This window comes from Epargyreus clarus, unplaced genomic scaffold (assembly GCF_041222505.1).
Source record: "Epargyreus clarus isolate Ecla_fem2 unplaced genomic scaffold, WU_Ecla_fem_2.2 ptg000015l, whole genome shotgun sequence".
Taxonomy (NCBI): domain Eukaryota; kingdom Metazoa; phylum Arthropoda; class Insecta; order Lepidoptera; family Hesperiidae; genus Epargyreus; species Epargyreus clarus.
Window position 1 is genome coordinate 12,650,891 of NW_027332223.1, and position 26,508 is coordinate 12,677,398.

The following is a 26,508-nucleotide window of genomic DNA, read 5'->3' on the forward strand; positions in this document are numbered from 1 at the left end:
TCCAATATTATGAATAGGGATTAAATATAGCGTAGGAGTACGATCTTGTTACAAAAATAGCACATGTGTGGAAGTACGTCCATATTTATTTATTACTGTTGACATTTGCTTTAGGGTACACTATGTATTTTAGAAATTGTCGCTTCTGAGTAGGTCTGAATCAGCTGTTTAAGCAAGCATGTTTGTATTTGTGTATACTGGATTAAAGTTAAAAGTCAAGGTTGATTTAACATGCCTTCAGTTAATGTTAAAATCTACTAATATGCTTAATTTGTTATCGTTTATGTGCCTCTGAGATTAATCGACATGTGAGGAGTAAGCTTATTTAAATTAAATTAATCGCATAGATACTTTCTATGCGATTAATTTATCTCCGGCATTTGCAATATTATCCTATTACAGATTCATGCTTCATACTCATCGTTAAAGCAACTGGTAATTAATTTCTAATATGCACATGGCTTCAATAAATCAGAGGTCAGGTTTTCTCCGCAAAATATGTCTTCCCATGTATAATTTATTATTAAGGTATGAGTAGAACTATCAGACTTTCTTATTCTACGTAACTTTGTTAAAAACAAATATAAGTTTTATAAATAATATAAATACACTACATCAATTAGTAAATAATGTTTACTTTGTATACATCGGGTTGACGACGTATATATCATATACGTATAATATACTGATAAGTTACAATGATAGTGCCGATGTCCGCCAAGTCTAACACTGCAACGCTGCCCAGGTTTTGCATGCGTTGTTCTAGCAAATCCAGTTTAAGAGCAAACACCATCGCTTTATATAGTATGTATTATGTGTAATAGGTACTTATAACTAAGAGCTTGACGATCATAGCAGCGATGAAGGATGTGATATGCCAGGCATGTTGCGTACCGATGTCCGCCAAGTCTAACACTGCTACGCCGCCCAGGATCTGCGTGCGTTGCTCTAGCAAACCAAGCTCGAGAGCAAACACTGGCACTTTATGTACCATGTATAATACTCACAACTAGGACCTTGACGATCATAGCAGCAACGGAGGGTGTGATCTGCCAGGCATGCTGGGTGCCGATGTCCGCCAAGTCGAACACTGCTACGCCGCCCAGGATCTGCGTGCAATGCTCTAGCAAACCAAGCTCGAGAGCAAACACTGGCACTTTATGTACCATGTATAATACTCACAACTAGGAGCTTGACGATCATAGCAGCGACGGAGGGTGTGATCTGCCAGGCATGCTGAGTGCCGATGTCCGCCAAGTCGAACACAGCTACGCCGCCCAGGATCTGCGTGCGTTGCTCTAGCAGACCGAGCTCGAGAGCAAACACCGTCGCTTTGAATAGGTCGTCGACAGGAATTGTCTTTGGGTCCCAACAACCTGAAAATGTGCTTTCAATTATTATTTATAATTTCACGAAGAATAATGATTTCGCTCAAAGCTCTACGATCGCGTATCCTAATCGATATTTTTGTTTGGTATAACTTTTAGTCATTATATTTAGTAAGGCTACACAGCTTTTGTTTTTAATATTTTTTAAACATTTCTTTGGCATTTTTTACTTTTAGTTAACCAATTAAAAATTGTATGTAATGCAATGTTACATTAAGTAGCATATTTAATAGGTTTCAAATAAAATACTTGGTAATTAAACAAAAAACAGTAATCGCCAAATTATATCTAAAAAGCTCTATTAGTCTATCTGTTATAATTTTAATTAATAATTATCTTAATTGTTCTATACATAGTGTCGGTTTGTAAGCCTAAAAGTTAATAAATAATCAAATTAGTATAATATAATAACACGCTAATTTATTTAAATCTTGCCAAAAACATTGTACATATTTATGGATTGTTACAGTATGCGGATATATAAACTACTGCAAGGCCAATTCAATTATATTCTCAATTACAAAAAATACGACACGTTTTTTAACATATTAATTAACATGTAATATCGCACCAATCTGAAATTCCTCACTTCGAATGCCACGCATATTTGCTTATTTGTTTATTTTATGCAACTGACGTAACAAGTGACCCTGTTCATTTCACATTTAAATGATCGTATTATTTAATTTTAGTATAAGACCAGGTACTGACCAATTTGACTGGCTTAGTTTGTAATGTAAAAACTGGATACTGACATGATGTCCGTTATTTTAAATTAAGCTGGCACTTACAAAACATTGCATACAAAGTAAGTACTAAACAAAATAATAATAAAAAAGGTTTGTTTTATACAATTAGTAGCAATGAGCATGAAGTTCACCTAACAGTAGTGACCACTGCCGCATAGACAGACATATAGACATCTCTAATCAACTTCAATAAGTGTCTGAATTCTTTCTAACACCGGCTTAAAATGCATTGGTGCTTTATGGCTAAATTCGAATGCTTTATATTCAATTTCTCTTAATAGTTCCTTCAAATGACGACCCGCGTGGCGGAGCGGTCTGACGCGCAAAGGGTCCCGGGTTCGACTCCCGGCCAGACAGATATCTGAATGATGAATTTAGATTTCTGTTTCTGGGTCTGGATGTTTGTGTATTTGTCTATGTATGTGTCAATGGCACCCACGACACAGGGAATTCTAGTGTGGGGCTGTGAGTGTAGAAAGCATTTGTTTGTAAATCAGAACGGTATAGCATGTAAAACTTTTGGCTGCAGAAAAAACGTGTAGCCGTGGTGCCTCCAGCTTCGAACCACGAAGCATCCTATCGCCATGTAACATGTTTATAACCGATCTAAAACTAGCGTCGTAGGTATTAATATTAATATGGTCAGGCAGGCTGTTATAGGTAGTAAATCTTACCAATCCTATACAAAAGCATTCTTCGTCCATCCTGGTCTCGATACGGTGGTACTGCAATGACGTTAGCATCTCCAATCTGCCGAAGGTCCAAGGGATATACATCCTCGAATAACTGTGGGTTCTCTTGCTTAAATCGGTAATAGTTCACCATCTGAAATAAGATACCGCACGTCAGCTTAGCTTCAAAAGCATCAGGCCGTCTTCGAAACCAAACATTAGCTTTTTATAATATTGAATAGCAAACGGGCATGTAGACTATCCTATGGCAAGTGGCTACTGCCATCCATGAACGCCTGTTATCAATCCCAGATAAGATTATATTCTTATTTGAGGTTGGCAACTGATGCGTTGCAGAGGTAAATTGGAACGCCTTTTATAAGTCGTCTCTCTTATCACACCCTTCAAAGCGGAACATGTTATGCTAAACGCTCCTGTTGTTAGACATAAATAAGTTTGACGTTAGCGCCTCCGGAGTCGAACCACAAAGTTGGGGTGAAAAACTTATTTCGTTTATAACAAAAGTAGATACAAGTGTCCAGTCGTACATTCTATTACATTTATAACTTAAATAACAAAAGTAAGGTTTATTAAGACCTATATAAATACCATGGTATAAGTACTTACAATAATATTTTATTTTACTATTCCCAATACCTTGATTACCTCTACTTTGTGGGATATGAATCCATCTATCATATCCATATAGACAATCTAATGACTTACTAGTACTATTATTCTAGTAAACAATAATTATCAACTGGCAAACTTTCGTAAGAAAAACATTAGATAGATTGATTTATCAATAACGGGTGCTAATTTGTAATATTGCCTATCGCCGGTCATGATCTTGTTGCAACTGGAGACATTTAATAATTGTAATACTTGATGTATAAATCTAAGTTAATTACCTACTCTGACATTAGATAATTATATGATTTTATGATCCTGAAGTTGTTCGGTCTTGACATTTACAATGTGCAACGGTAAAAGCGCATGCGCATGCAACCGTCTGGTCAGTAATAATTAAGTATTGTAATATAAAAACATATTACTTAGTCCATATATCTGATTTATTATTATTTTATAATATATTAGCAGACGGGCATGGAGTTCACCTGATGGTAAGTTGCTACTGCTGCCCACGGTCATCTATAATCGACTCTAGATAGGTTAGATTCCTACTTGAGGTCGGCCACAAATTCACCGCTACCCCTGAGGACTAGGCTGAAACGCCTCGGAAAAGTGTGTCTCCCTTACCACGCCCTACAAACCACACACAGTAACGCTTAACACTGCTGTTATTAGGTAGAAATAGGTGTAGCAATGGTGTCGCCGGAGTTGAACCACAGAGAGTTCTATCACCTTTAAAATATATGTAAATTGTATGTTGATGTATAAATCAAATTTAAGTACCTACTCCGACATTACATAATTATATGATTTTATGATCCTGAAGTTGTTCGGTCTTGACATTTACAATGTGCAACGGTAAAAGCACATGCAAGTCTGGTCAGTGGTAATAAAGTATAATATAAAAATATATTACACAAAGTCAATTTATTTAATTTAATGTTTAAATACACACAATATTGCAATGGTTAATATTTTTACTGTGGTTAACGTTAATTTTAACCATTCAAACTACATTTGCATTACAGTAACATTTTATAGTATTTGATTTATGTTTCTATAAATATCATTGTTGTAGTTTTTTCCAGTTTTAATTAATTTTTAAGCAGTCTAGTTTTTGGTTTTATAATAATTTTGTACATATATTTATATAACTAATCCTTTGGAATTACTTGAACTTTAATTCATCTACAAATATAGAAGTCAGATTCAGCAGACCAAGACATGGTAAATATCTAAAAATACAATAAAATTTAGAATTAAATATAAAGTCACATATAAAAGTCTGTGTGTAACTGTTATCTTACATGATCTACACATGCCGCGGTACGCGCGCTTTCAAACGTGTAACTTTCAGATGCTTATAAGAAGATTTACGTCGGAATTAATAATCAAACTATCTAAATATATATAACTAACTCAAAGGTGATTGACTGACATAGTGATCTATCCCAAACCACTGGACGGATCGGGCTGACATTTGGCATGCAGGTAGATGTTATGACGTAGGCATCCGCTAAGAAAGGATTTTGATCAATTCTACCCCCAAGGGGATAAAATAGGGGATGAAAATATTACTTCGTAACGCGAGCGAAGCCGCGGGCAAAAGCTCATTCAATTATAAAAGATTTTTAAGTCGCGGCGCTTGCAACTGAGACGTTGGGTCCGTGGTCGGCCGACATGAAACATTTCATGAAAGAGATGTCCCATAGGCTTCTCCTCGCTTCGGGTGACCACTACCCTTAGTATGAGTTTTTACGTTTGCTCGAAAACGTTCAACGTTTACGAATTCGCTCACACAGCTCCCGTGGACCTTATCGGAACTAAAATTTCGCATTATGAGATTTAAAAAACAATTGAATATCGATTGTAACGACATATAATTTCACAAATACAAATAGAAGTGCCTTTGCACAAAATTTTAGATATTTTGTATTGTATGTTTGTGTGCATAAATAAATAAATAGAATGAATTTATTTTACATTTTTAATTTTATTTTGATAGCGTTATAGTTCCGTTTTTTTAACTTTTACTGCGGAATTTAAGCTCCGATTTAACTTAAAAACTCGTACTAAGGGTACAGAGGGCTGGCAGCTTTTTAGCTTTTGTACATTATCTACATCCTTAACCTTTCCTTACAAAACCGTTTAAAATGTATTATTTTAATTGTTAAAAATAAAAATTTTATAATACTACATTTAAATTATAAAATTTGAAACATAATTATATCCTTATGAAGAAGTTCCTCTTAAAATAAAATAATAAAACACATTTTTGCTTGTTCTCTTTATCATGACTAATTAGTGTAACTGTGTTTGAGAACTGGAACAGCCTGAGACTGAGAACCACTAAATCTAGATTCTACAAGGGGAACAACAATTAAAGAAACTTCCGTAACAAAATAACACATTTTTATTGTGCATTTTTAGTCACGACCCGAATATTTTACGAATAATTTAACCACGAATCGTGACTCATATGTAGAAAAGAAGAGTTGTTATTTTTTTAAACTGCATATTCGAGCTAATTATATGTAATAACCGTAAATGGTAATAACCAACTGCATATGCGTTCATTGTTTTTTCGTGTTTCAAATGTGCAGTCGTTTTAATAGATTAGAACGTTGTGAAGAAACCTTGTCAGAAAGCTCTCCGTAATGTTTTCTTTAGCGTGTGAATTATAAGTATCCACACTAATAAGCAATATTATACTGAGGTTTGATCCGTTACAACTTTATTTACATATATGCCTGATAACCGCAAGTGTTAAGTGTGGTAAAGGAGACGTGTTGGGTGTGGTAAAGGAGACATACTTATCCGAGACGTTCTAACTTCGCCCTAAGGGGTAGTCAGTAGGATAGGGTCAGCTTTCTTTTGGCTGCTGAATAATGCACTTACATACACATACAATAATCTATTCATTTAGCTTATTCTACGCAGTTACGATAAATTTTAAACCAAATCGTCGTTTTGATAATACGTTATCTTAAATAAATCTAATGTATAGACGCTGATATCATTTTATTGTCCATTAATTATCATGTACCTACTGTATTGAAAATTCACGAAGGGAATTATTACTAGTTTTTGCCCGCGGCTTTGCCCGCGTTTAAAAGAAAATAATATGACATACTAACATACATAGAACTGAAAATTCGTACCTTCATTGGAATGACAGTGGCGCCATCTGGCGAAAATTGGTCGTACCAACTTTGAAACCTTCGTGGGCTAATGGACAACAGCTTTGCTAAAGATCATCAAACTTGATCAAATGCAAAGTTTACGATTCAATCCTTACTAATAATCGATTTATTTGGTCCAAAAGATCGATTCTCCGATTAATCGATCTTAGATCGCCATCCCTAGTTCTCGTGGGATTTTCGGGATAAAAACTATCCTATGTCCTGGTTTAGGCGTGAAGAAAAGACAACCAGACAGACATATGAGTAAGGATTGACACTTGTTCTTGGAACAATCAATAACTTAAACTTTTATCGTACTTTTGAGAGCTGTAAAATAAATTCAACATATCATTAATCAAAATATATAAATTCAAAATGCATACCAGTCTATGCGCTCTCTGGGGGATGAAGTGTCGGGCGCGCAAGAATTTTATCAGAAATTCGTCATCCATACGATGAGGAGTACATTCACCGCGTTCTGAAAATAATAATGATATTATTAAATTACTTAATAGTGTATTTTATTATTAAAATATCTATCTCTCAGGTTGAAAATATGATTTTACGGTCCCGCGAAGGTTTCAGGCGTAATCAAAATTTTCGTGTTGTTGACATAAATTTATTGCTTAGTCAAGGTTTAAATTAATTGTTAATTACTTAAAAGTTAACACATTATATAAAATTATTTTTGGCGATTAATGATACCACTATATTTCAAAGTTAAGATGTAAGTTGTTGTGGTTGGCTTAAATTTACTTAGCCGAGCTTCAAGAATTTAATATTTTAACTCACAAATTAACACATTATACAAAGTATTGTTTGACGACTAACAATATCACATTATTTGAGAGTAAAATTTGAAAAAAAAAATCAATGAAATCAATTTCTTTCCTTTGATATGTATCTCTCTGTCTTTAAGGATAGAAAATTTCCGATAGTTTAAAAATTCGTAGATATCTACTAATTAATCAAGAAGCCAACTCAATGTTACTTAATCGACTAACACAGCTTAGGTAATTGGTAAGAATAATTGCTCTCATTAACAAGTTGGGGCACAGATAAATTTTAGTGATAAATTAATTATTTACATATCAAAGCAAATAACTTTTTTATCAACTTTTTCTATTGCACAATAAAATTGCGATTAAATAACTTGAATAACATGGCTTGATGGATGGTGCGTCGTGCATGCCAGGGGCTTCTAACATTTTTATGTGTGACAACTTTTAAGACTATATTTTATATTTTTAAGTTATTTTTCATTATCATTTCAACTTATATTTAATTGGTAAGTGGAAAATACCTATAAAAGATTAATCGTCAGTCTTGTAAAAATTCGGCCTCGTACTCCAGAGACGTGGGTTATATTCAAGGCACACAGGTAGGTGGATACCTCAATTTATTAAAAATATTGTTATGCAAATAAGAGATACATCATTATTTAATGTCGAAGTGTTATCAATTTGCACTTCATCAGAAATTTGCCCTATATTATTTATTTCTGGGCGCAGACACATGTACATTGTACAATGATGAGAAAAAGTTGGGTAGAAGAAAAGTTTTGATAATTATGGGTCTTGATAAAAACATTTTCTTCATAATATATTAAACGTTTTGCGTTCAACTATTGTTAAATCTTTATCGTCGTTAGTACCATAGCTTCGCTTGTACCAGCTTATTCAAATATGATAATACTATTTCATTATTTCACACCATCATTCTTAAACGTATGCAAAGTTTCATTGTCGGCTTACGACGCCTACAAAATTTCATTTTAAACATACCTCCAAAACTTCGACACGTTTTGCAACACTACTATTTTATTTTACGCCTCAAATTATTATTGCATGCCGTATATGGTTTGACATTAAAATATGTCTATATGTTTATAAAAACTAAGTGTTTAGATCCATCATCTACCAAGCCTTAGGTTGCTGACCCCTGCTATCCAAAACGAAGCCTTGGCACGAATATCGAAACAACAAACTCCTCTCGATTCTATTGCCACGGCCGTGCGAGTCCCGTTTGCATTTTAAAATTGAATGTCAATTCCGAGGCATTTGTCTTAATGCCACCAGACGTGACCCTTTCGTAATGTCATTTACACCATGGAAATATAATTTTACATTACATTTTTGTTAGGATACAATAAATATAATATTTGTCAAGGTGCAGCTGCTACTAAGTCTGACCATTGGCTACTATAGATTGAGCTTAGCGTCGTCATATTGTGACATCGTCGTCAACTCATTAGTGTCTAACTGCTGGGCACTTTCATTCAATTAAATTAACAATCAACTAAATAAATTATACAATTAAGTATAATTTATTTAGTTGATTACCTACGCTACACAAAACGCCTTAAGAAAAATATAATAGGCATATTTATTTCTACACTTATGAGGTATAATTCTTTTATAGAATTGTTTTAATGAATTAATATGATTATTTATGTTTTATAATAATAAATAAAATAATAATTATTATAAGGCAGAACCAGCATGAACGCCAATGGTGTGAATAACCATTGGATCATCATATGTTTAATTTTTTTTTATTATTTCATGGCACTTGGATCTGTAACGTATTTTAAATTATTGCCACTTCGGTGATTGATTGGTATTATGACAGGGTTACATTTGAACACTAACATACGCATATCGTATATTATTATATTTTACTATATTTTTTGAGTAACATAAATTTATAGTTCAGTACAATTTTTTTCACCGCGAGTACTCAAAGTTGGGGAAAAATATTAGAAATATTTAAATGCCGAAATAGCCTTATTATTTTCATGGTTCCTTAACATCTTTTAACCAGTTTACATTTCAATATGGTAGACCAACTAGCTTATAATAATTTACAGAAAAAAATACACTGCATCAATTTTTACACGCACTTAACGAGATGATATGAAGCGGGCTGATTTTTTTTTAAAGTTATAAAACAGTTGATTGTTCAAAAATGGTGACACTTACTAATGTATTTTTTTTCTCTGAGAGACCAACCATGTTCTCCCCAAACTTATCGTGGAACTAACGGGACACCCTGTATATTGCGCAATTGAGATTAATTATTTTTTAACGCAATTGAATTGCGTGAATATTTTGATGCCTAATGATAGATATGATTAATTATAGATCTAAGTAGCAAAACGTCCGAATAGTATTTGCATACGCGTGCCATATAGCTAGGGTTGCCATATTATACATATAGTATAGTACTGGATTTTAGTCAACTGTGCTTTTACTATAGAAAAATATTTGTATTATATATTTTGTGTAAGGAATGGTAATACCGTCGGTGTTTCAAATTTTGTAGCACTTCCCTCACGTCACATAGGGCATGCCGGCAAAAAGAAAGGTCGTCAGAAAAATAAATAGGTCATCAGTAAATCGTATGTAATCCTAATCTTTACAAAAGTGAGTTAACGAAATCTAAGTATGCAGGTACCATATTTTTTCCTAATGTACTTAGGTACTATATTTTAGCAATTATTTTGTAATAAAATACCACTTTTTAAAGTGGTGACAACCCTGCATGTGGTAGGCCTCTAATTTACTATTAACATTGCGCAACCAAGTTATTCACAAAAACAAAATATATAATTTAATGTTTCACACGCGATTGCAATGCACGTGAATATTTCTGATTGTTATTCTAATGTCATGATGACTGTTGTATGAATGAATGCAAGTTGTGCAACAGACGTCAAAATGATTTGTGCTTAGCTTAGTTATAGCATACCTAGACATTCGTAATTTTATTACCTAGATTGCCGAATACTTTTATGATATTTTAATGGAAGCCATCATTGTGATTGAATATCAATAAACCTCAATAATATAAAGCTTTCGCAAAAAAATGTGGTTAAACATGGTGAAATAAATTATTGTGAAAACCAACGTGTCTGGGTGCTTATTATATTTTTATTTAATACTTTGTTCGGTCTTGGTTTCCGCTGCTGGATTCTGGATTGAAAGGTGTGATACGGAAGACATACTTATCCGAGGCTTTCCAACTTTTTACTTAGGGTATCTATGACCTGTGACTCATCTGTTACCGATCCAAGGACAATTATATTAATTGGGGCTTATTATAAAAAAACAAGTGCCCAATACGGGGACGTTTCTGCACTATTTATGTTTTTGTGCTATGTTTTGACTTACCAAATATCATATCCTTTAGTTCGTAAATAGCTTGGAGCCGGGTGCAGGGATCCTCGCCACAGTTCTCCTGGGAGTACTCCACGAGCTCCGACGGAGGCTCGTCCAGGTCCAACTCGAAACTGAAGTCCGTGGTCGGCATTGTTGCCTGGAAAGAAAAAATAAATAAGTTGTTGTCTGCATCTCTTTTTTTCCCAGTGGTAGGATGAGGTTTTTCTCAACATTTGAGGTCTGGTGCATACCCAGCTCTATTGAAATAGTGTGTTGGGTACTGGAGCTATGATTATATATTGTCCGATGAGGCTAGGTAATGAGCGCCCCTAGCAAGATTATTGAATAGGAAGAAAACTAACATAATCAATACAAAAATCTTTATGACCTTTTTTATTTTTCGAGAAGGCCCGTAGTAACTGGCCCACCAGGCCAGTCCCTAACTATGACTATATGCGTTAAATGCACTATGCATTGTACAAATGTTACGCCAACTCAAAGTAATTATAGCCCTAGCAGACTTCACCCCCATAGACCTTAAAATCAACGAATTAGCCGAAACCCAACTCACCAAAAGAACAGGAAACACAAAATTTCTACCGCAAGATCTTACATACGACCGACCAGCTCACCCTTCTAATCTTCTACATCCGTCTCAAAGATTCCACATCCCATTCGATAACGTCAGCAATCAGGGCGAACTCGATGAGAAGGTGCCGTTGGACACTACAAGAGTGTACACCGATGGTAGCAAGCATGATGGTCTCGTTGGCGCTGCTTTCGTGGCGTATCACCCAGATGGTAACATAAAAACCAGAAAGCTGAAATTGCATAGCTGTTGCTCTGTATTTCAAGCGGAATTGTTGGCCATCCTAAGAGCACTCGAGTACTGCGCTACGAAGGGCGTCGCCAGCGTTACCATCCTTTCCGACTCTAAGTCTGCCCTGTTGGAAATACAAAATCGCAACTCGACTAACTCCTTCGTCGTAGAAATTCACAACTTGATACACAATATCCAACTCATAGGCTCAATTGAATTTGTCTGGGTTAGATCCCACATTGGGCTCATTGGTAATGAGGCGGCTGACCAAGCTGCAAAAGCGGCAGCCAGCTTGCACTCTTCCCCTGATCTCTCAAAGTTCCCCATAAGTTTCGCAAAATATAACTTAAAACTAGAAACCGACCGACTGACTGACGACAGATACCGCGCTGAAACCAAGGGCGCACATACGCGTCTTTGGTGCCCCAGCATCAATATAATCAGAGAATTGTACCAATTTACAGGACCAACCTTTCAATTAACGCAAATATTGTCTGGACATGGGTATCACCTCGAATATCTACATCGTTTTAAAATTACCTCCAGCGATAAATGCCCTTGCGACGAATCCACAACTCAATCAATAGACCATCTACTAAAACATTGCCCCATCTTCGGTAGCGAAAGGATGCACCATGAATACATTTGCAACAACTTAAACATAGAAGCATACGATCTCTCCAGCCTCATGAAGAAAGAATCAGCCATCACATCATTCATTAATTTTAGCAACAAAGTAGTTAATAATTTGAAAAAAATCAACGACACTTAAATAAATTTTGATTTGTATCCCTCTCTGATTATTGATTGATTATTCTCAGTTATTGTCTTGTGTCTATTGAGAGTATCACTCTTACTTTACTTTTATATATTTTTACTCTTTATTTTATTGTATTGGAAAAAAAAAAAAAAAAAAAAAAAATTTAATTACCATTGTTAATCAATTGTCGTCTCATATGATTCAACATTATATTTTGATTATAATCTCAAACTTACCAAATAATATATTGTAATATTTAGTAGTATATTGCGATAAAATATTTATTTCTTAGTATATTGAAAATTGTACCTCTAAAATAAAAATCGGTTATAAAACATAATTTAAATGTAAAATTCTAATTTAAAACCCTGTTTGGAGCAGCCCGTATCCATAAGCGAGAGCTTTAAAACAGATTGTAGCTTTGAAAATCCGCTTCTTCCAAGCGGTATATAAAAAAAAAAAAAAAAAAAAAAAAAAAAAAACTCAAAGTAATTAGATTACAGCTCATATCGAGGGCGAGCTAAACGACATACAAATAACGTGGATTTACTGTGTGGTCGGTTGCGCCTTGTTACATTTACATATATTTTTAAATAGCTCATTTAAGACTATCCGACCCATAAATTATCTTAATGCAAAAATCACATGAACAGAACAAATTAACATAAACTTTCGCATTAACAATATTTAAGGATTAGATTAAAATGCTCTCGCTCCTTAAACATTGAAGTTAGTTTAATGTAGTTAAATTGCTTTTGAAACAATTCCCATGGGCGATGGCCATGAACTTTCGAAGGCTGAAAGTGCGTGCTTTGTTGCTACCATCTGCGCAATAGATAATAGATTATTAAATCTACTCGCAACATTTTGAAACACTATTGTAAACGAGATGTGTACATTTTGTGGGCAAATAAATTTTGAAAATAACTCATATCCTGCTATAGAATTCCGTTCAAGAATCCCAGGATGCAATTATCACTAGAGAACTCGAGGGTGTAACCCTAACGATTTAAGATAAATATGTTAGTCTGTTTATGATATAGGTAACTCCGCTTATTTACTTCTTAATAATAAAGACTTAAAATTTACAGTTAAAGGTACTCAAATGCTAGTGTACGCCGTTATAAGCAGAAATTATAAACAAAGATAACCAAGTTTAAGCTTCCGTTTATTTTATTTTAAATATTTCAACATCACTTAAAAATACTGCAAAAAAATTAGAATCACTTCAAAAATTATTCTAGTCATGGCTGTATCAGTAATAAAAAAAGAAAAAAAAGTATGGCGAGTAAACCAGATGACAAGTATAATGTATGGTCTTGAATTGATAAAAAATAACTAGCTGAATTTAAATCTTTCATTGGAGATATCTCATACAAGTATCATAGATTAGACAAGTATAAACAATGTAAAGTGAAAACCAAACAATGCATACATAAACTTTCTGCTTGTGGTTCCGGTGATATATTACTTAGGCAAACACAAAGCATACTCATTGAAACTGGGAAATGCAATGATACGGCGCTGGAAAGTGGTTACACGGAACGGAAAACCGTCGAGAAATGCAAATGAGAAGTCACTAGTGACGTAACGCTCTTACGTCACCAAAACGTCAGAGAAGCAACGTATAATTTTGCAACATCATAAAATAATTAGTTAAAAATTTGAACAATAATAAATCAAGTAGTTGTATAACAATAATAATGTAAAGTATACTTTGTTAGTGTTTTCATGATATTGGTAACTCTGATTTAGATTATTTATTTATATTTATTAGGTACAGTTATACTTGAACGCTAGCACACCTGCTCCTTTATATTTAATGTGAAAATTATATAATGATAATCAACTGTAAGATACGATCTATTTTATTGTAATATTTCAACGTTTTTAAAAAACATTACAAGAAAATATTTTTTTTTAAAAAACTCGAAAGACTATTCTAGCTATGACTCAATTGGCTGTATCCGTAATAAAAAGGAAAAGGAAAAAATATGTGGCGGGAAAAACGAAGGAGAAGAACGATATATGGAGATTAGAGGTCTTACAAGTACCTATAAACAATGTAAAGTGAAAACCGAACAATGCACACGAGAAACTTTGTACTTGTGGTTCCGGTGATATATTACTTAGGCAAACACAAAGCACACTAATTGACTAATGCCATTCAGGTATTATAATTAAATTAGTAACAAATTTTAATTTATGTGTTATATAATTTTGTTGAATTTTTGCAAACCTCGTACAGGTAGAACACACTGGACTGTATATGTACATAATATCTGTGTAATTGAAACTGGGAAATGCAATGATACGGCGCTGGAAAGTGGTTATACGGAACGGAAAACGGTCGAGAAATGCAAATGAGGAGTCACTAGTGACGTAACGTTCTTACGTCACCAAAACGTCAGATAAGCAACGTATAATTTTGCAAAGAATTTAAATTTTTTATCTGCATTACCTTTTGTTTTTAATTATGTATGCAATTAAGTTAATGATAATCTTATAATTGCTACTCGTTTTATGACGCGAACGTCAAAAATATATATTGCACATCGTCCTTTAAAATATTTCAAAATTTCTAGATTAAATTAACCGTTTTGAAAATTTTATGTCGATCTTAATATCTTACTTAGAATTTTTAGTTATCATAATTAACATTTTTAATGATAAAATATTTTTATGAACCAGTGTTCAGTTATCAGTATACCAGTATGTATCAGTATACTGAATAAATAAATATGTTTACCACTCCTCTTTTTACCCGTCTGTGGATAGTAATGTTTTTCGAGCGTATTTCACTTTTATCACCAAATATCACCATAAAAATATAGTCCGCGCCAAACTGCTAGTCCGCTCAGAAGATGTTGCGAGCAGGTGTAGTAATACAATTTGCTATGGCGAAACGATTTATTTGTATATTCAGAGCGGACTAGCAGTTTTACGCGGGCTGTCGAATTATTTAAAAACGGTTTGAATGAAATGAAAACCAAGTCAATGTTCGTTTTTGACATAAATTTTTAACAATGTTGAATTAATTAAATATGTTAAACACAAAAAAGTATTATATATGTTATTAGTTAACTATTAAAATATATTTACCTGAGAGGTTATTTTCTTATCATTCAACATTTCGGTTGAGTGCCACATATAAAATTAAAACATGTGTTTTCAGTCACTGTATAAATGATATATTTAAAATTAAATAGTTTTTGATTTGAGCAACGAACTATATCTTATCATAGACCGCATATCTCAATGTGATACTTTATCAGATGTGACTACTGATATTTTATTATATTTTGTAAACATAATGCTATAAAATTATTATGCTCTAAAATGTTACTTAGAAATCTATTCAAATTATTTTATTATTAGGTAGTATTCTTTTAATAAATTATTTTGTGTTATTTTCATGGTGTTTTATTTTTATAATATTACGTTCTCGTTTATATAATCACTGGCCGGAACGATTGTATGAGTGAGCATATAAAAGAAAACAGTTTTGACGTTTAAGTTCTATTTTGCGCGGGAATATAAAAAGTTGTAAATTTGAACAAGAAAGATAAGATAAGTTTTATTCGTTTAGTAGTTTATGTAGATCGCAAAAAAATCTATAAAGTTAAAATTCAGATATATAATATCCACAGATGATTTTTAAATCACTGTAGTAAAGCGCGGTGAATATTAATAGTAGTGGGCTTCTAGATGTAATTTTCTTCCAGCAAGCGTACTAACTTATAATAACTGTAATTACAAGCACTTTCAGGTCACACTGGCTCCCATCCACTGTTTCACGCGTATCGGTACGATTAATCGCTAAGGTAGACAACAGGAACTAGAGAAAGCGGTGAAATGCATGGGCTCCACCGGTTTGCAAGGAAAAGGCCCAGTAGATTTAATGGTCACGAAGAGGCTGTCAATAGGTGAGATTAGACGATATATTACTCGTATTGGCACTTAGGGCTTTTCTGTTTTATAGTAAGTAGCTTTTCCTTTTGTGACTAGCTTGTGATCGGCTTTAGTTAGGTCCAATCCTAACTGAAGTGAAAATTTAGGATTTACACTTTTACTTTTCAATCATTTATTTAATTAAGCCTTTTTTTTTTTTTTTTTTTTTTTTTTTTTTAATTTAGGATTTACACTTTATTATTAAGAATAATTAACTAATACTGCGTAATTTACATAATAAATAAATAATTATTTCAAATATTTTAGGGACAATTTAGCACGGAGACGTGGCAAAACTTTTTTACGCAACTATTTCAATTCTCAAAACTGGGTACATTTTCTTGTTAGGAGTGAGTAATCTTTACTAATCTATGATATCAGTAATTCTTCCTTAACTTCTTAGATGATATATTTCAAAAATCCTTTCTCATTCCTTGTCTAACTTATATAAGGAACTGTTGTGGAAAATTTTAGGGGTCTTAAAATTTAGAGCCTAAAAATTAACATTTTTTACTTTATATATATATAATCCTGAACTTACCACTGACTGACTGACATGCCGTTCTCCATGATGCCGGCGAGGAGCGACTTTGTTGTCTATGGCGGGTTTTCTCCTCTCCCCCCCGAGGCAAAGGGAAAAATATGAGATGCCATAGATTCAAGATGGCGGCCGATTTAAAATTTTTAACTTTTTCATTTATTGACTTTATGCTAATGTTTGTTTCGGGTGGGCATTACGATGAAATTGAAAAAAAATGAAAAACCAAGATGGCCGCCGAGATATTTGAGTTTGAAATTTTTCAATTTTCGAGGTGTTTTTGGGAGGTCGTATCTCCTGGGATTTTTAATATTTTGTTGCCATTTTTTAAAATTTTCTCGGATATATCCTCAATTTTGCCAAATCGGATTTATTTTTTTTTTCAAAAAGATGGCGGGTCGTCTGTTAGGCGATTTGTAAAATGTACGAAAAAACGGATTTATTGAAGTGAAATATTCGGAGGTTGGCAACGTTTGAGCGATTTGCTTTGTTAGGGGCGGTCGTGGGGCTCGGTCCGAAGTGTTGCCAGGTTTGAGTTTTTTTCTCCCCACTCTTACAATTTTTCAAACTTTTCATTCAAAAATATGAAAAGTAGAAGGAGAAATATTTTTGATGAACATTTTTCACAGGAATATTTTTTTTGGGTGTCGTAATGACATTTGACCATTTTCGTCGATGTCGACTGGCAACACTGGCCGCAGGAATTTTTTTTCAGTTTTACGAAAAATCGACTTCCTCGACCTGAAGGAGTGGTGGGGGGTGGGTTTGATGTATGAGTGGAATTTTTTATTTGCCTCCGTGTCTATGGGAAAAATCTGAAACTTTCAAAATTCAAGATGGCGGCCGAGCTGGATTGGGCAACTTTTTTTTTTATTTTGCACCTATCCAAGATCGGTATCGTTTCCGGCTAACTTGAGGGCGACTGATACGATGAAATTAGAAAAAGTTGAAAAAACAAGATGGCCGCCGAGATACTTGAGTTTGAAATTTTTCATTTTTCGAGGTGTGTTCGCGGGGTGGCACTGATGTGTTTTTTTAAATTTTTTTTTGATTTTTTTCGTTTTTTCTCTCGGATGTATGCTCAATTTTACCAAATCGGATTTATTTATTTTTTTAACCAGATGGCGGATCGTTCGTCAGGCAATTTGTAAAATGTATGAAAAATCACATTTTTTGAAGTGAAATATTTTGAGGTTGGCAACATTTCAGCGAATCGCCTTGTATGGGGCGGTTGTGGAGCGTGACTTGAAGTGTTGCCAGGTTTAGGATTTTTTTTCTTCGTTCATACTTTTTTTGGAACTTTCCATTCAAAAATGTAAAAAGTAGAAGGAGAAACATTTTTAATGAAAATATTTTACATGGGTATTTTTCAGGGGGGTCGTAATGACATTTGACCATTTTCATCCAAATTAACTGGCAACACCGGGAGCTAGATTTTTTTTTTCACTTTTTTGACATTTCGAGTAGCCCAGCCTAAACTATTGGTGGGGGGTAGTAATAATGTATGAGATATTTTTTCGGTATATTATGGTGGTTATAAGAAAAATGGGAAACATACAAAATTCAAGATGGCGGCCCTCCTGCGATTTTCAACTTTTTTTTTATTCTGGGCGCCTACCTGAGATTGGTGTCATTTTCGGCTAATTGTGGGACGACTGTTACGATAAAATTAGAAAATAATGGAAAAAACAAGATGGCCGCCGAGATATTTGAGTTTGAAATCTTTCATTTTTCGAGGTGTGTTTGTGGGGCCGTAGCGCGGTGGTTTTATTAATATTTTTTTGACATTTTTGTTTTATTGGCCGGAGTGTAGCCTCAATTTTATCATATGGCAATGTTATATTTTTTAAACCAGATGGCGGACCTTGTATCAGCCATTTTGTAAAATGTACGAAAAAATGCATTTTTCGAAGTGAAATATTTTGAGGTTGGCAACATTTGAGCGAGTCGCTTTGTATTGGGCGGTCATGGAGCTCGGCTCGAAGTGTTGCCAGGTAAAGTTTTTTTTTTCATCGTTCATACATTTTTTGGAACTTTTCATTCAAAAATGTGAAAAGTAGAAGGAGAAATATTTTTAATTAAATTTTTTCACAGGACTTTTTTTTATGGGTGCCGTAATGACATTTGACCATTTTCGTCTTAATCGACTGGCAACACTGGGATACAGAATTTTTTTTCACGATTTTCACTTTTTGAGTACTTGGGCGGAAACCGTGGACAGAGCATATAAGTAATGTATGGGAGATGTTATTTATTTCAAATGGACGTTATGTAAAAAATCGAAAATCCAATGTTGCCATATACAAAAAAAATGTTTTCATACAAATACATTTTCTGCAGGATTATCGAAGATTTCGGGCTGTTGCCACCATTTGACGTCATTTTATTGTATGAGGCGCTTATTGGCACTTATAGTCTGTACCAATGTGTAAAAAAATATTACAGTGTTGCCATACAAAAAATAATAATTTTCATACATGTGCATTTTTGTATGTCACATTTCAAGCTGTTGTAAATTTTTGACAACGTTATAATGTATGACGCGTTTGTATGTACTAATAGACTGCACATTTTGGTAAAAAAATATTTTAGTGTTGCCATACAAAAAATATTAATTTTCATACATATGTATTTTTGTATGTAATATTTCAAGCTGTTGTCTTGTATTGGTAACATTAGAATGAATGAGGCGTTTGTTGGTACTAATATTGTGCACATTTTGATTAAAAAATATCTTAGTGTTGCCATACAAAAAATAATAATTTTCATACATTTGTATTTTTGTATGTGGTGTTTCGGGCTGTTGTCTCCCTTTAAAGACCACCACCATCATGCCCAGCATCACTTAACGTCAGTTTTCTGTATGAGGCGTGTAATGGTACTTATAGACTGTACATATTGGTGGAAAAATATTTCAGTGTTGCCATACAAAAAATAATAATTTTCATACATGTGCATTTTTGTATGGAACATTTCAAGCTGTTGTAAATTTTTGACTACGTTATAATGTATCACGCGATTGTAGGTACTAATAGACTTCATATTTGGGTAACAAAATATTTAAGTGTTGCCATATAAAAAATAATAATTTTCATATATATGTATTTTTGTATGCAATATTTCAAGCTGTTGTCTTCTGTTGATATCATTAGAATGTATGAGGCGTTTGTAGGTACTAATATTCTGCACATTTTGATAAAAAAATATTTTAGTGTGGCCATACAAAAAATAGTAATTTTCATACATTTGTATTTTTGTATGTGGTGTTTCGTGCTGTTGTCTCCCTTTAAATACCACCACCACCAAGCCCAGCATCACTAAACGTCCGTTTTCTGTATGAGGCGTTTAATGGTAGTTATAGACTGTATAAATTGGTGGAAAATTATTTCAGTGTTGCCATATAAAAAATAATAATTTTCATACAAGTGTATTTTTGTATGTCATATTTCAAGCTGTTGTTTCCTTTTGATGTCATTCCAATGTACGAGGCGTTTGTAGATACTAGAAGTATTAACATTTGGCTGAAATAATATTTCAGTGTTCCTGTACAAAACATTATAATTTTCATACATATACATTTTTGTATGTTATATTTCAAGCTTTTGTATATTTTTGACAACCTTATAATGTATGACGCGATTGTAGGTACTAATAGACTTCACATTTTGGTAACAAAATATTCAAGTGTTGCCATACAAGAAATAATAATTTTCATATATATGTATTTTTGTATGCAATATTTCAAGCTGTTGCCTTCTATTGATATCATTAGAATGTATGAGGCGTTTGTAGGTACTAATATTCTGCACATTTTGATAAAAAAATATTTTAGTGTTGTCATACAAGAAATAACAATTTTTATAAATAGTTATTTTTGTATGTAATATTTCAAGCTTTTGTCTCCTTATTATGTCTTTAAAATGTATGGCTTATAGACAAAAAAATCACGACCCAAATTCTTGGTATTTTGCAAATATTAACTCATATCTTTTCCAAACAGCCCCAATCAGAATTAATAAAACTTCAATATAGGGGAAAAAATGTAAAAAAATTTTGCACGTAAAACTAAAGAAAACAACCGTTCCGCGAGCTGCTTTAGCAGCGAGCGCACACAAGCGATACCTAGTTTTGTATTATAACTTTGTTTCTATTGTATCTTCAATACATAAAAACTATACGATTTTAATATTATATTTTCATAACAATAAGATCTTTGCACTTTATTTATTAATTGTTAATTAATTATTGTTTGCACATTGGTTTGTCCTTCAGGCTGTAATAAACCCGTAGCATTCTTTATTATACGGTCATAAATCCTGAACTGTCAACCTCAGCAATAAAATAATTTTAGCACATAATCATCGTGAACCGTTCATTAATCTTTGCTTAACTATTGACTTATTGATATGACTAAGTTTTCAAGCGAAATCGTAAATGAAACTTCACAGAAATGATATTAGATGTCGCTAATCCGTAGTAAAGACAGCAATATGACTCTTGCATAGACACTCATAATATCGAAACATTGACATATTTAAAGCATAGACAAGTAAATAATAGATAAAACATTTATTTTACAAATTACACTTAATTATTTTGTCGCTTTTATTTTATTTTGGAAACATTGATAAAAGAGTTGAAAAGGTCGGTCGGTTGCCTATGCGTCTATCGGTATAGATGGAGGGATAAGCTACTTAATAATAGCCGAGCTACTTTTTATAGCCGCGTGAACAACTACTTAATAGGTAAAGCATCCAGTTGCTCGAGCGATAGTAGGAATGGGCGGTAAACAAAATAGTATATGGGTGGAAAAATTACTTGTGTAAATTAATTAATTTATTATTATTTTTTATATTATATAGGAGTAGCAGACGAGCATGTTGGTCCACCTGATGGTAAGTGGCTACTGCCACCCATGGACATCTGTAATCAACCCCAGATGGGATTAGATATTCCTACCTGAGGTCGGCCACAGATGCGCCGCTACCCCTGAGGACTAAGCTGGAACGCCTCGGAAAATATGTCTCCCTTACCACACCCTTCAAAACGGAACACAGCAGCGCTAACGCTGCTGTTATTAGGCAGAAATAGGTGTGGCGGTGGTGCCGCCGGAGTCGAACCACAAAGGGTCCTACCACCTTCAGATTTAAATTTATATTATAATTAATTAATTTAATAAAGATCATAAAATATCCAATGTATTCAATATAAAGCCCGTTTGTAAAGACTGCGGTTGATAATTTGCGTCTAACATTATAGCCCATCACTATATCTATGGCTCGTTAATAAGAACATTGCAATTAGCACTATACGCCTTCATGGTCGTTTTATACGTTCATTTTACATAGGTTATAAACTTGTGTGCTTTGCTAAGTAATTAACTATTAACATTATTTATATTGTAAACTGTAGTGGTTGTTTGAATTGATTTAATGTAGGGGTCCGAGGTTTAAACCTCAAGCACGCAGCTTTCATTTTTTGCTAGTTAGCTTATTAGAAATGAACATTATTTATGACTTGAGTTAAATGCAGATTTTTGTAATGTATGTAAGTATGAGAAATGTACCAAAAAGTACTCAGAACTGTGTTAAGGCTAGCAAGCCGGACTCGGACAGCGTGGTGGACAACGGACTAAGCCAAGACGAGATACGTGTTCCAGTAATGGGTTAATGACGAAATATACATAGTCCGATCATTCTACGAGTATAAATCGAATCTTCAAAGTTAGGCAGGGCTGGATTTAGAGGTCTAGAGAGGCCTTGGGGCAACAAAGGAGTGGAGGCCCCCTGGCCCAAATTATTTTCCGAATACAATGAACAATTTTTTCAGTAGAGTTTTTCAATAAATATTTTATTGTCAAACGCAGGTAGATTCTTCTAGTATTCATGTTTGAATTCAGGGATTCAGGGAAAAAATATCAAGGGAAAAGATATATATATATATTTTTACTAGTGTTTACTAGTCAGAATTAAAAAAAAAAACTGACGTCTCTATTGTGGGGGCCTCTCTTTTGTGGAGGCCCCGGTAGCCCTCCCTTAAATCCGGCCCTGAAGTTAGGCAACGTCGACCGCAATCGGAAGTTGCATGGGTGACTGTTTGTAATTAAATTACATGCGCACTTCCGAGCTTCGGGGAACATTAAGCCGTCAGTCGCGGTTGTTATCACGATAGCAGTCATTAAACATTACCAGAGCTTTAATACGTGGCTTGGAAACATTCGACACGGATTGATTACTAACTTCTACTTTTGCTGCTAGGGCAAGGCGGGCTACTTTTAACATAGGCAACTCACGTTGTGGCTATTCCATCGATGCTGCATCACGTTTCGGCGACTTGCGTTCGATCGCAGTATCGAAAAAGAGAATTTTAATTGCGTTAATACAGCAAAGATTTTTTGCGTTTCTTCGCTGCATCAAGCGTCCAAATTTATTTGATTTATTTTTCAATATTGTTTCCAAAAGGCGGCAAAATTGTCAGTCACTGATGCTAAAAGTAGATCTACTGAGGCTCCTAATCGGAATAATTGCACTAATTACTTGTAGTGTAAAACATTTCACATCGTTGATGCCCTACTGCACCATGGTAGTCTAATTAGCAATAATTAATTAACAAGCAAACATTTGGACCAGAAATAAATTGTCCTTATTTATTGGAGTTTTTCAATCATCGCTACAATTGAAGTTGAAAGATGTATTGATAATATCTAACGCTAGTTAGATAATAGATAGATATAGATAATATCTAACGACAGTTATAAATATACACTTAACGATATAAAAGGTCACGATCAAACTGTTAAGTTAAGTTTGATTCAAAGGAAAATATCCATCGCTACATTAGTTGCTCGCCTTGGGCCTTAGTTATTAACGAGCCGTGGACCAGCTTACGTCATCTTAAGGTCATATCATAAGCTACAATACCAAAATATATTGAACTTTGAATATAAATGAACACTTAAATAGCATTGAAGTTTCGAGAAAAATAAATTAAAACGTTATAGTAAATGCGATCTTCGAATATTTTTCCTTGTGTTCGGATTTTAAATGTATGATAAAGTAGTTTATAAGATTGTGCGATGATATTCCACTTACTACTTCACGTATGCATCACCGCTAACTAAGGGAAAATTGCTATGTTAGTAGGTCTCCTCTTCTATATACATTCTTGACTAAATCGGTTTAGTTTAGTTTAGTTTCCAAAAATTAAGCCCTACAAACAGAGTAGTATTTAACCAGATGTACTTCAATTTAAGTATAACATAAAAGAGCACCTATAGATAGATTTAATTAATTTTTATACTAGCTGGACCCGCCAAACGTTGTGTTGCCATATAAATAAAAAAAATGAAGGGTGAACAACCCTTATCTTTTATCACAACTTTTTTAATTAGGGATGACTGAGAGTTTTATAAACGTAATATAACGTAGTAGTAGACAAATACAATCAGAAAGCTTCGAACTGCTAAGCTATCGGGAGTTACACGTGTTATTGCGAGTCAACCATAAAAGATTGACATATGCTGTCGTGGGATATTTTTTATATAATTTTAAGGAGAACATTTCCGTCATACATCATTTCTGTGTAGCTTTAACCATTAAGGTTTCACGCGCGATGAAAACTTAAAAAATGGAATAACTTCTCCTGTTTTCCCAACATTTCCCTTCACTGCTCTGCTCCTATTGATTGTAGCGTGATGAAAAGCAGCTCAGGAGTATGAAAAATAATTGTACCAAGTTTCGTTAAAATCCATCGAGTAGTTTTTGTTTCTATAACGGTTATACGGACAGACAGACAGACAAAAATTTTACTGATTGCATTTTTGGCATCAGTATCGATCCCTCATCACCCCCTGATAGTTATTTTGGAAATATATTTCATGTATAGAATTGACTTCTCTACAGATTTATTATACGAGTAAGTATAGAAGATAAACAACTGAATATTTTGTAAAACTTTGGTTCTAGACTTAGCTTTTGTTATGTAAAATTCAAAGGTAAAAAAATATCTAATATTTTGAATTAGCAAAATATTTATCTGATATGTTTAATTAAAAACCTTAACCTGTTACTAAATTAAGCAAATGTAAAAAGTCTACATGTAAACACCAGACATTAAAAATTTATTTATATCAAATTGTTATACAAGGATGTTTTGTTGGACAAACTCGTTTAACAGCTGTGTCGTAATGATATGTTTTTGTTGAAACTCATTCAATGTTTTTTTTTATCTGACAGCTTCTTAATTATTTACATAATTAAATGCATTTGTGGTTTATGCCATAAGCCCGAATAATAATTCCTTTGTTATTAAGCTGGTATTGTTAAAATTATATTATGTTTTTACTTGAAAAAGGTATATGGTGATTGTTACGAAAACAATAAAAAACTCTCAAAATGTGAGAGTTAAAATACAACAATTCAGAGTTAAAATACTTTGTAACTGACCGGAATTTGGAGGAAAAGTGGATGAAAACTTAACAATTGCTAATAATTAGTTCTGAAATATGATGTCATATAAAGGGTTACGGTTAAGGGTTTCTTTTTTCCCTACAGACATTTAACATTTCAGTCTCTGACCATGTTGTCTGCCATGGGCCGTTCCCCTCAAAACATAGTAGGAAAAAATATAATTTTGTCTGCTACGACCAGCGCTTATAAAAATAAGCCTATTTTCAGAAATGATCTAAAGAAAATTTAAATGACTGAATTCTCGTTATAATACGTTCAAAAATCTACTCAAGTAAAGTGTCTCTTTGAGTGGAGACCCGTGCCCAGTAGGGAGGAGTTTGCAGCCCAGAGTCACAATATTCACATAACTTCCCTGATGGATAAACTGCACTCTCGTTTAAAATTACTTCCAGTAACTCAATGACTAATGACACTATCATCTGTGGATGTATGCAATTATGACGTTATGCTATGACTCCGCTACGTATACTTTGCGTATTATACAATACAGTTATCATGACCATATTCATGCGTAACTACGCAAATAATTTGCCGTTTGTTATGGCATTGTTCTGTGTTGTCAACGTACCGAAAACGGGACATTAAGTACAAGTAAACTTGGTATTTTATGGGAACTATTTCTAACAAATTTTCTTCAGTGTCCCTTGCAATTGTTATAAGCTTAAGTCCTTTGTATTAATAATTCAAAGGTCATAGCTCTAAGACATAATGTTCATTCACAACTATGAAAAAGTATAAAAAAGCCGCCGGTTCGCAGGCAGGATGCGGTCTGCTTAGAATCCGGCTCACGGCAAGGGGGCCACAAAATGTCAGAATATTTAAGACTCTTTTTTCGTTGATTTATTTCCTTTGCTCAAAAACTCGCGTCCATGCCAGGAAAGCCATCATGGGACACATAATATATACATAATATGTATTATTAAATATAGCCTTACTAAATAAGGATTCAATGATAGATAACACAAAATATGAATGTTTATTAATAGACCTGTGTTCTGTAGTGTGACGATTGGTTAAAAGGCAGTAAAATACCTAGATAAATAATTTATTCTGTCTAATTAACTATTTTCGTGAAATTAAAATAGGTATGTGCGTAATTTTAAAAATTTCGTATTATTAACATTGTGAAATGAAATAATTCAGATATGCATTCATTAATTATTATTTTATTGCATAACGCTGGCTTGA

The 26,508-nt window shown here is 33.6% G+C and overlaps 1 protein-coding gene across 1 annotated transcript in view; it reads right to left on the bottom strand.

Moving 5' to 3' along the window:
- Positions 1 to 26,508, bottom strand: part of LOC140748153 (alpha-tocopherol transfer protein) — a 33,492-nt gene that overhangs the window by 1,017 nt on the left and 5,967 nt on the right. The window contains exons 2-5 of the mRNA XM_073080886.1: positions 10,796 to 10,940; positions 7,007 to 7,101; positions 2,812 to 2,962; positions 1,183 to 1,376 (exon numbers count right to left, since the gene is read on the bottom strand). Of these exons, the coding sequence (XP_072936987.1) occupies positions 1,183 to 1,376; positions 2,812 to 2,962; positions 7,007 to 7,101; positions 10,796 to 10,934 (579 nt within the window). The 5' untranslated portion in view covers positions 10,935 to 10,940. The remainder of the gene's footprint in view (positions 1 to 1,182; positions 1,377 to 2,811; positions 2,963 to 7,006; positions 7,102 to 10,795; positions 10,941 to 26,508) is intronic.